The 14,045-nt window shown below is 44.1% G+C and overlaps 1 protein-coding gene across 2 annotated transcripts; it reads right to left on the bottom strand.

Annotated features, from left to right (window-relative positions):
• Positions 1 to 124: 124 nt before the first annotated feature.
• SLN (sarcolipin) lies at positions 125 to 4,676 on the bottom strand. Of its 2 annotated transcripts, none has more exons than XM_045077528.1 (2): positions 4,586 to 4,676; positions 125 to 742 (listed from the first exon to the last, which is right to left on the bottom strand). In XM_045077528.1, exon 2 carries the CDS (start codon positions 667 to 669, stop codon positions 574 to 576), a length of 96 nt encoding a protein of 31 aa, XP_044933463.1. In that variant the 5' UTR covers positions 670 to 742; positions 4,586 to 4,676; the 3' UTR covers positions 125 to 573. The 2 variants fall into 2 exon arrangements, with proteins under 2 accessions (XP_044933463.1, XP_044933464.1); XM_045077529.1 differs by having other exon boundaries at positions 4,564 to 4,647.
• Positions 4,677 to 14,045: the final 9,369 nt, after the last annotated feature.

Genomic DNA, 14,045 nt, shown 5'->3' on the forward strand with positions numbered 1-14,045 from the left:
CCAGCAGTTGAAGCATCTCAGCTTATCTCAAATGCCAGAAATACTGTAACATTTGTCACTTCAATCCCAGCCAAGGGTCAAATGCAGCACCACAAGTAGAAGCCGAAATAAATCCCAGAAGTCATTTTGCAGTTGACTTCACTTTATTCACATGATAGCTACAGGGGTTGACAATGACTTCCTCTAACATTTCTTTCTTCTGATGGGTTGATGGAGAGTTTGGCGGCAGACAGTGTGGGGAGAAGGGACGTATGGGAAGACAGATCAGGGGTTTGTTACAATTCTACGTCATCACGAATCATTTAATTTTAACCTTGTGGTTTGTCTAACCCATTTGCAGGAAGAGTTGAGGAATAGATCTAATGCTCACTGCAGATACTTGACAGCCCTTGTGGGCGGCATCTTTAGAGGACACACAATCAATCCTAACAGGAGAGGACCTCAGACGGTGTGCTTGTGGGTCAGAGGTGAGTTGGGGTTCTGAGAAAGGCATCCCATGACAGCAGTGGGTGCTCAGGACATCCAGCAGGCAGCTCGAGAGTTGCAGTCAATCCCAGGGCGTGACATGGCTTCTCAGTACTGATAGGACCTCACAAGGAGCCACATAAGAATTACGGTGATCAGGACAATAGTGAAGTTGAGAAACAGCTCTCGGGTGGATATCCCCATTCTCCAAGTTGGCTCGATGAGAACGGACGGTGGACTTTGGAGGGCACACCAAAGACCTCCTGCTGGTCCTCACCTAGTGGGAAGTAATGAAGAAAAATGGGGAGACTTGTGAGGGTGCTGTCCTAGCTGTGGAAGAGCAGAGTGTAATGGGCTGAACGGTGGCCCCAACAAAATTTACATGTTGAAGCCCTAACACCCTGCATCTCAATATATGACTGTATTTGGAGAAAGGGTCTTTCAAGAGGTAAGTAAGTTTGCCTGAGGCCATTAAGTTGTGCCCTGTTCCACAATAGCTGGTGTTCTTATAAGAAAAGTAGACAAGGACACAGACATGTAAGAAGGAAGTCTGTGTGAAGGCAGGGAAGGCAGTCATCTACCAGACAAGGAGGGAAGCCACAGAAGGAATCAACCCTGCCAACATCTGTTTAAGTGTCTAGCCTCCGAACTATCTTTGGACTAGGGCAGCAACTCTTCCTGGGTCTCCAGTCTGCTGACCTCCCCTCTAGATTCCGGACTTGTCAGCGTCCACAATCACCTAAGCCAATTTTATCCATATATCTGCCTACATCTGACTTGATATTCACATATACATGTGGGTCTCTCTCTCTCTCTCTCTCTCTCTCTCACACACACACACACACACACACCCTACTAGCTCTGTTTGCCTGAAGAACCCTAACTAATAAGAACCTGGGTTTTTTGCCCAATGTCACAAAGACCAACAAAGTCCTAATATTTTTCCTGGGATGAATATATAGATCCTCTGGATAAAACACAAAATATTGTATTTTCTCTCTCCCAGGATGTATGTGCTTGCCTTGCTAATGTGGGGTACCAGCAAGCAAAGTCGCAGAAACAAAATAAAGCCTAAAAGTGGTATGATTTAGTATTTGTTCTTGCTTGGATTTGCATGCAGGAGCAGGGCCCTGTCATCTCTTAAGGGCTGGGCTGCCACAGGTCTCCATCCAAGCCCGCGAGTGCATGAAGGTCTTGCAGCAGCTGCTTGGCCTCTTCTAAGCCCTGCGCCGGCCACGGGCCCACCAGGGTCAACCGAAAGTCCCTCGCATAACAGGCACTCAGTCGACAGAGCAAGTGTTAACCTCATGGGTACTTCTATTTCAAAAAGGGTTTCTGCCAGCTATTTTTAGTCAAGTGCAGGATGTGCCTATATTGTAAACACTTCACAGAGCAGGGATGGTATCCTTAGAGTGCGTGCAGATCGTACATGCAGGAAATCGTACTTCGAGAACATATGCAATGCAATCCACGATATTGTTGCCTTCAGTGATGTGGCATAATGAGTAGTCTGTGTTTGCAAACCGAATGAAAGATTAAAGATAAAATTTTGGATTCTATGCAGTAAAAAAGTTTAGGGGGAAGGTGTGTTTTGTTTATCTGATAAGGGTAGGAGTTCAGGGGGTAGGAAGTGTTGTTAGTGTGCTTTCGGCCTGAATGGCGTCTTTTAACCATCTAACGGGACTGAATGATTAATTGTAATTACCATGGTTATTATACTAGTAATGGGTGGAATTATTAGTTGTACACACCAACTAATGATCGTTCTTCATATTATGGGATGGTTGGTGTAATTAACTCATAGGTTCTAAGGACATGGTGTCAACTAGGAGCTTGTCAGAATCTGGCTTTAAAAAATGGCCGATAATGATGATCTCTGTATCATTTTCCTTTGAATGGTTACCCATCCTTCGACCCGCCACATCCAGGATGCAGCAAATTCCAATGAAACTCTTCACAAAGGTTTGCTTGAAGGAGAAAGTAAACAGAAGAAAATAAATGGATAAAAGAAGTAGAGAGAATGTGTTAGAAGAGCGGAATAGGGAGAGAAGAGGGAAGGTGACGAATCCAGGCCAGGAGCCTGGACACAAAGGAATGGGAATCCGACTCTTCCCTCATAATAAAATCTAGTGCTGGTCCAAACACTAATTTATTTGGGTGCATTTTGGAGAAATACAGAGATATGCAAAGAGAGAGAGGCTCTATTTATAATGATCAAAACAACCCAGTTCGGGGAGGGCAAAATCACTATTGCACCCAAACTGCTTTTTAGATTAATCTCTTAAATAAAGGGATCCATGGGGAGGGACCCAACAGGAACATACTCAGAAAATGTTATTGAAAGCCGTCCACAGCTCTATTTGTGTGACAGTCACAGCTCTGTGACTTTCACAACTCTGGCAAATATTACCACGATTATTCTCTCTTCCACGACTATAGCTAAGAAGCTGCGAGATGAGGTACCTTGTTTGCATGATGGCACGTAGCAATTTAAAGCAGAACCAGAACTGGCAGACTGGAACTAGGTGTTAGAATTGTGGTTATGATACTGGAGTGATTACAAGAATGAGTTATTACTTCAACTAACTGTCCTGACTACACAAAGCATGTGTAAAATTTCAACACTTTGGGAAAACAATTTCACATTTTTTATTAAGATTGTTAATGCTAACTCTCTATTACCTAGCTATTTCACTTCTGCTCTTAGAAACTCAAGCGTGTGTGCACCAGGATCCATATATAAGAATGTTCACAGCCACATTTCATAATATCCACAAACTGGAAACCACTCAGGTCTTCATCAACATCCATGGGATGGATGATGAATTTTGGTACATTCATATACTTGAATGCTATAGAGCAAAGCAAATATATGAACTACAGCAACACACAACAAGATGGCTGTCACAGGTGCAACTGTCTGGCCAAAGAAGAATTTACAAAAGACAAACAGACTGTGATTCCATTTATACAAAACCCAGAATGGGGAACTTAATCATGTTGTTTAGGAATCTTTTTTTTTTTTTTTTTTTTTTTTTTTTTTTATTTTTTTTATTTTTTTATAAACATATATTTTTATCCCCAGGGGTACAGGTCTGTGAATCACCAGGTTTACACACTTCACAGCACTCACCAAATCACATACCCTCCCCAATGTCCATAATCCCACCCCCTTCTCCCAAACCCCCTCCCCCCGGCAACCCTCAGTTTGTTTTGTGAGATTAAGAGTCACTTATGGTTTGTTTAGGAATCTTGACCTCGGTGGTAAAATTATAAAGAAGAGAATAAACAAATTTATCTCAGCAATCAAGATGGTGGGGCAGAGGGGAGATAATCAAGAATGGACTTCTGGGGTGCCATCAACGATCTCTTTCTTGATGTGGGTGATGGTAGACAGGTGCTGCTTTATAATTATTGTCCAAAATATGTTTTATGATTCTTTGCATTTTTATCCAGTAGTCTCTGAATTGGCAGGCTACCTCATATACATCTTTTTTCCTACAGTTTACTTCTTACTATTACTCGCACTTTGATAGTGAACTTGAATATTTGCTGTGTAATATATGATTTAAATAAATAGAACACAAATAGTGAAGGTGAGAATTTAAAATGAATGCAATTGAATCAACGCTCAGGTTAACAGTAGGAAATGGACTTCACTATCACATACATTTATACCAAGGTTAGGCAGATGTTCAGATCAGCAACCTTCCACTTGTCTGTTGTTACCCCACAAAGACGATTGTGGCCTTGTTGTAAATATTCCCCAGAGTCAAGGTCCCACCATGTGATCCAAAGTGACTGCCAGAGCCAGGAAAGCCCTGAACACATAGACATTGACCTTCTTTGAATGGAGGCTGTGAGAATTAGGAGGGTAGAAATGCATGCCACGAGATGGAAGAAAAAAAACAAATAAGAATAAATAATACTCTTTACATCGTAAAAAATACTGGACACAATAGGTATTGCCTATTTCATAAAGGAATGTAAATACACCTCGTGTTTCTTATTTGTAACTTGTACACACACACACACACATACACACACACTCCCTCTCTCTCTTTCTCTCTCTGCTAAGTGTAAAAATCCTGCTGTCACCTGAAGAGGATCAAGGACACACCTGGCTGCAGTAGGCTTCTTCTCTCTCTCTCCACCTCAGGCTCCCACTCCTGCTCGTCTCCCAGGCTCTCTGGGCTCCTGGACTCTGGGCAGGGCCTAAAGTAGTCTGAGGGCGGTGGCAGTCACTGTGATGTCACTGATGAAACATCTCAAAGGAACCACCTCCAACGGTTTGAGGCTATTTGTGTTTCGGGGGAATATAGACGTCTGTTGACTAAGACTCTAGTCCTTTGGCTGCTTATTTGTACTAACACCACACAGAACCTAACATTTTCCCTTCCCATGGACTGTAGGCACGATTAATGTGGATTATACATTTATCTTACACATCTTCATGAATAGCTCTAACATGTGTTTCAAACGACACAAACCCAAAGCGATAGACTAATACTAACAGATAACACTGAAATGGGCCGTTCACCCGACTCATCACACAAGGGTATAAAAAAATACAACTTCGTTTTCCCACCCGTGTCCTTAACTATCCGAAATGTGCAGCATTCTCTGCCTTGCCCACGCACACCCCAAAGTGCGGGGGCACCTATATTCAACAGACATCTCCAGCTCCTCCAGACTGACCTTCATCCAAGCAGTGAAAGCTATCTCCTCGGTCACCTGCTCTGCATAACATTCCAGCTAAGCCATATTTTGGAAGTTTACACATTAATATACAGTTTCATCCAAGACAGCTGTGGAAGGCATGGTTTATGTCTCTCTGTCAGTAAGCTAATCCTGCAGCAAATTCATACAGCAAAAGTCAGTCCTTCGGAGAGACGTCAGGGGGTAAAAGGAGACATGGTGGACACTAGCACAATCGTGAGTTATGGAGCCTCTCTGCAAGAGACAGAAGTGTGTAACCTTCGTTTATAAACGCGAACTAAAACTAGGCTGCTACAATGAGTTTACAAGCAACATTCCTGAGGTCTGGAGGTAAATGGAGCCCTGAACTACTTAACAGAACTTGAAAGCACATCAGCAAAACACTTTCCCCGGGACCCCAGCAACTGCTTGCTCAGCAAATCCCTTCCTTACAGATAACAGAGAAAATTCCCCTCTGAATTCCCAAATTCAGGGTCAATCAAAATAATGCATTTCAGAAGGCATAAGCAAGCAAAATTCTCCCTCTCGTTGTGTTCATTGTCAGTCCTCTCCCCACTGGGCCTCATACTGCAGAGACGTTACTAAAAGACTTTCCATCCTTTTCTTCATTTTCAACATAAACCCACTGACAGATAATGTTAAGACAACATTCTGTCACCACACGCCTTGTAAAAAGATAGCTTGGTGAAGTGACAGATAGTATATAATAATTATAGCTCAATCGAACATTGGCACTGATGTGTTGCCATCTGGCAAACCCTCTCGAATGTAGTCAGATTTCTGTCTTTTGCCTCCGAGCCCTTGCCAGATCATTTCAAAAGCTAGGAGTGTTTTCCTAGTCGCCAAGCCACGCCCGTACTTCTTTTAACCACTCAAAATTATGTTGGGGGAAATCAAAAGGTTATATATTTATTAAAGAGCATTTGAAAATAATAAATCATAAAGAAAATTTCTATTAGCTATTAATCTCACCACTCAACGGGGGGGTGGGGTGGATAGGGAATCCTTTCTACTACTTTTTATTCATGCTTGGGCTGTACAGACACAATCTCAAATTCCCAAGATATTTTTGGTAAAGGGATCTGATCCCTGGAAAACCATTATCTTTTTGGAGTCAAGAAGAATCAAATTCATACTATGCCCTGGGACTGGTATTGTGTGTAGGAGACAAGCATTTATTTTGTACATGTTCAAAACAGGATGCGCTGTACAATCTCTAAAACATTATATGTAATGGGGGGATTGTTAACATATTCTAAAACAGCTGGCCAACATGGTCAGTTTGGTGAAAAGGGGTCAGTATCAACGCAACTGAGAGGGAAAACCCTACTGCCTATTCATGAGTCATTTCCGTTGGCCTGCTTGGTTGTCCCACTGAAGTCTATCCCCTTTGTACCAGGGACTACTCTGCCCAGGACATTGTCAAATTCCCGGATAGAGGCTCAGAAGCTTCTGCATAGTAGGGGATTATCCTGTGATGTCATGAGAGAGTGAGATTACATTGAGAATTTAGCTTGTTATCAGTTTGACCTGACCCGCTCCAGAAAAATATGCCACCCGAAGTCACTGGACAACTATTCAAGGCCTATGGGGATAGTTTAGCCCTGAGGATTTGCAGGTCTTTTCCCAATAAATAAATAAATAAATAGATCCACATTACTGCCTCTCCTTTAAGAACCTGAGAATAACAAGATTTCAAACCTCAGTGCCAAAGCAAAAGCATCCCTTTCAATTAACCTTCCTTGAAGTCTGCTGCTACTTTCCTTTCTGTGAACAGTTCCCAAGACTTAACAGCACGCATTCCCTCTCAACTTTCTTTCAAGATGCTGTTGTGCCCGTCAACAAGAAGACTTAATAGAAAATCCTTTGAGGTTATTTCTATGACTATTAAAGTAGAATTCAGCCACAGGCCAAAAATGTCAAGTAAAGAGACACCTGGGTGCCTCAGTCAGTTAAGTGTCTGCCTTCTGCTCAGGTCGTGATCCCAGGGTCCTGGAATGGAGCCCCGCATTAGGCTCCCGGCTCAGTGGGGAGCCTGCTTCTCCCCCTCCCTCTGCTGCTCCCACTGCTTATTCTCTCTTTCTCTGCCAAATTAGTAAATAAATACAATCTTTTAAAAAATGTTGGGGCACCCGGGTGGCTCAGTAGGTTAAAGCCTCTGCTTTCAGCTCAGGTCATCATCCCAGGGTCCTGGGATCGAGCCCCGAACCGGGCTCTCTGCTCAGCGGAGAGCCTGCTTCCTCCTCTGTCTCTCTCTGCCTGCCTCTCTGCCTACTTGTGATCTCTGTCTGTCAAATAAATAAATAAAATCTTTTTAAAAAGACTTTTAAAAAATGTCAAGTAAATAATGTTCACACTGACATGGGTACTGATGATCTGCTTGGCCCTTAGGCACCCATTCTTCGGTATAGTACACGCTTTGAGAATCAATGCTGAGCTCTTGTGCCTGGTCATTCCCCATTTTCATCCACCGTTTTACTTTGCAAAAACTGAACACCTCAAGTCAGTCCATGACTCCTGGGTCAAGTCTATGACATGATGGAAGAAATCAGCAAGGCCTGATGAAAGGTGATAAGCTCTTAGCCCATCAAGGGGGCGAATACGATGATTCATTTCCCCTTTCCCACCTTCGCATCTTGACATCCCGCTGCCTGTGGAGCTGCTCAGAAGGAAAGAAACTGCTTTCTGCTATGCTTTCTCATTAACCCAAACACCAATGCAAGCCCAAAGGAAGAGGAAACCCTATGTCTTGAAGCTCTTTCCGTGTCCTTGAAAGAGCCATGGTCATTACCTGTATTCTCAATCGCTTTTGGTGCACGTGTGATTGTATTTGTCTCACTCACCGGATTGCGTTTCAAAGGCAGGGATGGTTTTTTGTATTTCTTTTGTCCTCGAGCCGTGCATAGAACCAATAGAATATCATAATAGATGCTCTAGAACGTACAGCAAGGGGCTCAGTTTGCTCCTCTTCTCCTGAGAGCCAGATGTGTCTGAGTGTGCCCAGCAAACCTGAGTGGGGGAAGCTGAGGTCGACGTCTCTTCTACTCATCCAAGGATCTAGACACCACCTAGGACAGAAAACTCCTTTGAAGGGAAATGATCAAAAAGATACGTGTGGTTCCGCAGCAGGGAAACTACAGATGTCATTCCACTCCACATAACATACCTGGCTAGCCAGTTCCCATGAGATGTGGGTGCAAAGGGAAAATAAATTAGGGGAAATGCCTGAGAGAGAAAACATGGAGAGAGAGAGCGAGAGACTGAGAGAGCCATTGAACGGCAAGAGAAAGAGACGGGGGACAAGGAAGAGAGGCGGGTAGAAGCATCGCAGACCGCAATTCAGTTCTTTTTTTAAAAAATTTTTATTTTTTTTAAATATTTTTTAAGTTTTTTTTTTATTTTTATTTGTCAGAGAGAGAGAGGGAGAGAGAGCGAGCATAGGCAGACCGAGAGGCAGGCAGAGACAGAGGGAGAAGCAGGCTCCCCGCCAAGCAAGGAGCCCGATGTGGGACTCGACCCCAGGACGCTGGAATCACAACCCGAGCCGAAGACAGCTGCTCAACCAACTGAGCCACCCAGGTGCCCCCGCAATTCAGTTCTAAGGGAAGTTTGACAAGGCTGCGAGGAAGCCTCAAGTCACAGTACATGTCAGTGACATCCTGTGTGTCCCAGGGAGGGGCTGGCCTTGGTCTTCCTTCCACGTTCAGCCATTGACCCGTTGAGCCCCCAGGGCACACGGCTTCTGTGTGGCCACGATCATGACTTCAGCTGGGATCCACCTCGACGTCGCTGCTGTCAGTGAGAGGCACCATCTCACGGCCCCTTACCCATACGCTACCCATCCTGCTTCACTACAGCCTGGGGTCTGGGGCCTAGATAAGGATAAAAACTGTCCGTAGCTCGTAGCAATGAGCGGGAGAGAGAGAGAGAGACGCTCCCTCGACCTGCGCCATCTCGCGGACCACTTCCTTTCTTCCGTGAAGGGTCACGGAGGCTGAGAAGCTGCCATACGGATCAAGACCAACTTGCACTTCGCATCCAGCTGTGCAGGCCTCAGTAGCAAACACTCGCGGAGAGGAGCTGAAGCGGAAGGTAAAGAAAATGGCAAGCACCGTGCGGTCGCCCGAGGCTCTTGTGCCCGGACTGTGTGAACCACCTCTTCAAGCTGCTGGAAATGGTCAGGAGGAACATGAAAGGGGCAGCCGTCTTGCATAACAGGTGGGAGCAAGAGCCAGAAAAAAAATATGTATTAGTTCTTTTTTTTTTTTTTTAAAGATTTTATTTTGACAGAGAGAAATCACAAGTAGACGGAGAGGCAGGCAGAGAGAGAGAGAGAGAGAGAAGCAGGCTCCCCGCTGAGCAGAAAGCCCGATGCAGGACTCGATCCCAGGACCCTGAGATCATGACCTGAGCCGAAGGCAGCGGCCTAACCCACTGAGCCACCCAGGTGCCCCTGTATTAGTTCTTTTTATAATAACCCATTTCACGTCCTGGTTTGGGGACATGACACCTGTTACCATCATTTGACTTGGAACCAATTAAATCCCTCTTCTCTGGAACAAGCGTATTTCTGCTCTATAATAAGATTCTGCAAGCAAACAGCTTTCTTTCAGCGCATTAAACAAAGCAGCCAGGGAGAAAAAAGAAGCAGCCAAAAATGTGTTTACTACTAGGCTAATACCATCTGCCCTCAAAACACTCCCAGATTTCAGCCTGGCTTTGTTATTTTTCCTGATGGGAAATAAGAATTCAGCAGTCTTTCGATGTGCTGTTACTGAGTCGTTCAGGGAGACAGGCCAGGCACGCCTACTGGAAACCTGCTGTTTCCTGGTGAATTTGATCGAGGAGTTCACTGAGTCTCTTTGGAGAATCTGTCAGTCAGAATAACACAATTGCAATTTCGACACGAATTGTAAGGCAAAATGGCTTGTTCTCTGTGAACGAGTACATCGGGCTTTAGCTATGGCTTACGGAAGCTGAGAGAAGAACGTCGTGACGAATCCTGAAAATCTAACTCTGCTCTCCGTGAAGGCAACGGTACGACGCAAGCGCCTCGTTGCAGTAATGTGCGAGGTTAGCTGGGTGCACGCTGCAGGCTAGGTTTCCTTTTGGATGAGGGATGTACTCTCTCCGAGAGCAATTGGGCACTTGCTCTAGACCCTGGGGAGTAACCTAACCTTTTACACTTTTACAGTAAGTAACGTGGAATTGCCAGGGGCTCGTGTTCTGGGAATTGGGGCAGCTTATCTGGGAGAGGTGGTTCAGGCCTCCTCTTAGTTTACATTTCGCTGGCTCCTGCCCGCAGGTGCCAGTGTCCAGGAGGAAAGGAGGCCCCCACACCTGAGGCCAGTTGTATCTGTGTCCTCATGGGGGTATCCCGTTGGCATTAACACAAACCCAGACAGGAAACTTTTTCTTTGTCTCCTCCCATTCGGTCTCCCCTCTTTTTGCTAGATGCTCGCCAAGCCCTTACCAGCCAGCCAGGCCCACCGGGCACTGACATAAGCAGAGACATTCCTGCCACTTCCACTCTGGCATCTCCCTAGCACCCCTCCCCACCCCGTGGCTTGGCTTGGCTTCTGCCTACAAGACCCCTCTCTTCTGCAGCCTCCTCTCCTGGGTACCACGGATTTTGACCAACATGGTCCTGGAGTTACGCTCACTTCTGGAGCAAGATAAGGGGGCGGTGAGGCAGGGTGCCTTCTGTGTGCTGAGGAATACCGAAGGAAGACCTTGCTCTTGCTCCAGACGTGAGTGCCGGGGGAAGTCCAGCCAGGCCCTACGTAGAAGTCAGGTGCATCTTCTCATCTCAGACTCACTTCTCCCCTCCCGCTAATAGCATCTGGTACTAAACTTTCCTTTTCTTAGGATGAATTGTCTCTCGGCAGGCGGCTAAGTTTCCAGAGCAAACCAACCTCTCCTAGTCTGATGTTGAAATGCAGCCCTACACGCCGCTCCCGCTCCTACTCCCACTCAGGACCCCCCACTCCAGCATCCTTGCACAGACCGTGTAGCGCACTGTGCTTGCCACCAAATATCCCTCCATGGAGGACAGAGCACGAATTGGCTTCTCCGTGCTGCAGACAGAAAGCATACTATTTTGTGTGTCAGCGGTTTCCTGTAACTCCCGGGTGAAGTTCCCATTCTTGATGATGAACAATGGGACCAGAATCAAATCCAACATCACATGCCCAGGTCTTTAACGGTGGGATCTATGGAGCCTTACACACTACTAACTCCAGCCTACTCTCAACATGGACCTTCTTGTCCATCTCCCTGACTTAAGAACGAAGATCAGATATCTCCCCCTGTGGATGCAGCGCCGAGCCAGGTACTGTAAAAAATGTAGTGGATGGCCCCATAGAAGTTTGTGGAATAAAAACATGTCTGAATGCAAAAATGATGGGTTGTTCAACTCTGGAGAGTCACGGGCCAATGAATGTTGTAAAAATAAGCCTCTCGTGTGCCTGGGTGGTGCAGTTGGTTAAGCGTGGGACTCTTGGTGCAGTTGGTTAAGCGTGGGTCCTGAGATCAAGTCCCAGCTGGGGCTTCCAGCTCAGTGTGGCTTCTCCTTAAGTAAGACTCTCTCCCTCTCCCTCTGCCCTTCCTCCTGCTCACACACACTCCCTCTCTTCAAAATAAATAAATAAATCTCTTCAAAAAATAATATAATATAATAAATAAATAAATAAAACTCTCTAACCTTTCAACAATTTATGTGATAAAAGATGATGATGTTCACAAGACCTGGAGTAATTTGAACCACTTAGGGTTTCCTGATCTAAAAATAGTACATTCTAGGCTTCTTACCACTGATCAGATCTGACAGCTATTTTTTAGGTTGGTACATAATATGCTGAGCAGCAACGTAATTTGTTATAGATTTTTTAGAAGAAAACTTTTTAATTGAGCAATGTAAAATATAATTCAAATGTGCCTACCACACAAAATTAACAATTCTTAATATCTTTGTCAGATTGTTTCATGTCTTTTTTAAATAAAGGAATTAAAATATGATTGATAAAGCTGAGGTGCCATTGAACCGTCAATGCTATGCTCCTTCCCATCTCCCTCGATAAAACAGCTGCTATGAGTTTGGGGTACAGTCCAAGTTCTATAATTAAACCTTTTAGATTTAGCATCTAGATTATGCTAGTCTGGTAGATAGGTTTCCCTCTTTCTTTCTACTCTGAAACAGTTTGTGTAAAATGGGCCTTACCTTTTTTTTTTTTCTTTTTTAAGATTTGGAACTACCAGTTCCTAAACTGTATGGGCCTGGTAACCTTTTTGGAGTATAAGAGGAAATTTTTAACTACTGATTTCATGATTTTTCATGGTAATAGGTTTTCTGTTTATTCTTAAGTCAATTCTGGAAATTTACTCTATTACTAGAAAATTATCCATTTAATGTTTTTGTGATTTTTTTTTCCAAGTATCAAATTTTGTTTTCATTTATTTTCTCTCAGTACTTTGAAGCAATAACTGCACTTTTTCCTGGCTTCTGTTGCCAGACAATTTTCTTCTATTTTCTTCTATTTCTCTTCTCTATAATTAACCTCATTTATAATATTCTTACCATCCTAAATTTGTACAGAATCGTAGAAGCTGTGAGTTGAGAGATTATTCTGTCTAATCTCTGTTTTATAGATGAGGAAATCAAGGCCAAGGGAAGCTAAATAATTTGACAAAAAGATTACTCTAATCCCTTTCACCTATGTTACAGGTTAATATTAATTTACTCTGAATAGCTAAAAGGTATGTTCATTCTATTGATCCATTTTGACATTCATCTGGATTCAACATAAGCATTATTCTCAGACATTAAAAGCTTTTCCCAACAGACTGACCCCAAGTAATTCTCCCTGGTTATTCTCCTTCGAAGCATTCTGTTCTTTCCCTTTATAACACTTACCACAAAAAAATTTAAGATTTTATTTATTTATTTGTCAGAGAGAGAGAGAGAGCACGCACAAGCAGGGAGAGTGGCAGGCAGAGGCAGAGAGAGAAGCAGGCTCCCTGCTGAGCAAGGAGCCCGATGTGGGTCTCGATCCAAGAACCCTAGGATCATGACTTGAGCTGAAAGCAGAGGCTTAACCCACTGAGCTACCCAGGCGCCCCAAGGGGCTGCATTATTATCTCTACTATAAAGATTTTAAAAATACTGAGGCTAGGAGAGATTAGGCAAATGTCAAAAGGTCAGAAACCCAGCAAGTGGCAGACATAGGGCTCAATCCCAGGTTTAATCCCAGGGTCTAAACTTTGAATCCTTGTGCTATCTGGTTGTTAATTTCCTGGCTTCAATAGATGTTCAAGATTCAGTAATAAGAATAGCATTCCTTTACCCTCACTTTAAAAGATTTCCGGGCTTCTGGGTGAAGAAAGCAGATTGAACATATGCATCTGATTTTGCTCCCGCTCCAAACCCCACTAAAATAACAGTAGGAGGATTTTTTTTTAAAGACATAAAGCCATAAGGACAGGAGAATCAAGGAAAACGCAGCAAGTAAATTTTAAAAGCTGTAAAGCAAAAGGACGGGTGTAACCAATTTAGCTAAGCTAAGAAAGCTGAATCCTAAACTGGTAGTAGAGAAAGCCAAGAGCCAATCTGATTTAGACTCTACAGATTGGCAGCAGTGGGGATAAAAAATGGGGTGTCTAAAATAAGGAGAATGAGAACCGGTTGAGAGTTTTTCAAGAAATTGTTAGGTGCCAAGATCTCTCCCTTCCCCCAGCTTTGGTACAGCCAACAGTTGCCCTTCCCCCACCCAGACAGAAGGCTGGAGTTTTATTCCCTGGAGAGAGTCTCTGGACTAAGAAACTACAAGCACACTTAAAGAAAGAAGTATCCTATTGACGAGGGG

This window comes from Mustela putorius, unplaced genomic scaffold, assembly GCF_011764305.1.
Source record: "Mustela putorius furo isolate JIRA1106 unplaced genomic scaffold, ASM1176430v1.1 tig00000198_pilon_pilon_pilon, whole genome shotgun sequence".
NCBI lineage: Eukaryota > Metazoa > Chordata > Mammalia > Carnivora > Mustelidae > Mustela > Mustela putorius.

What these genes read in the sequence shown, in the direction of transcription:
- SLN (XM_045077528.1), bottom strand. Translation starts at nt 669, where the DNA reads ATGGGGATATCCACCCGAGAGCTGTTTCTCAACTTCACTATTGTCCTG.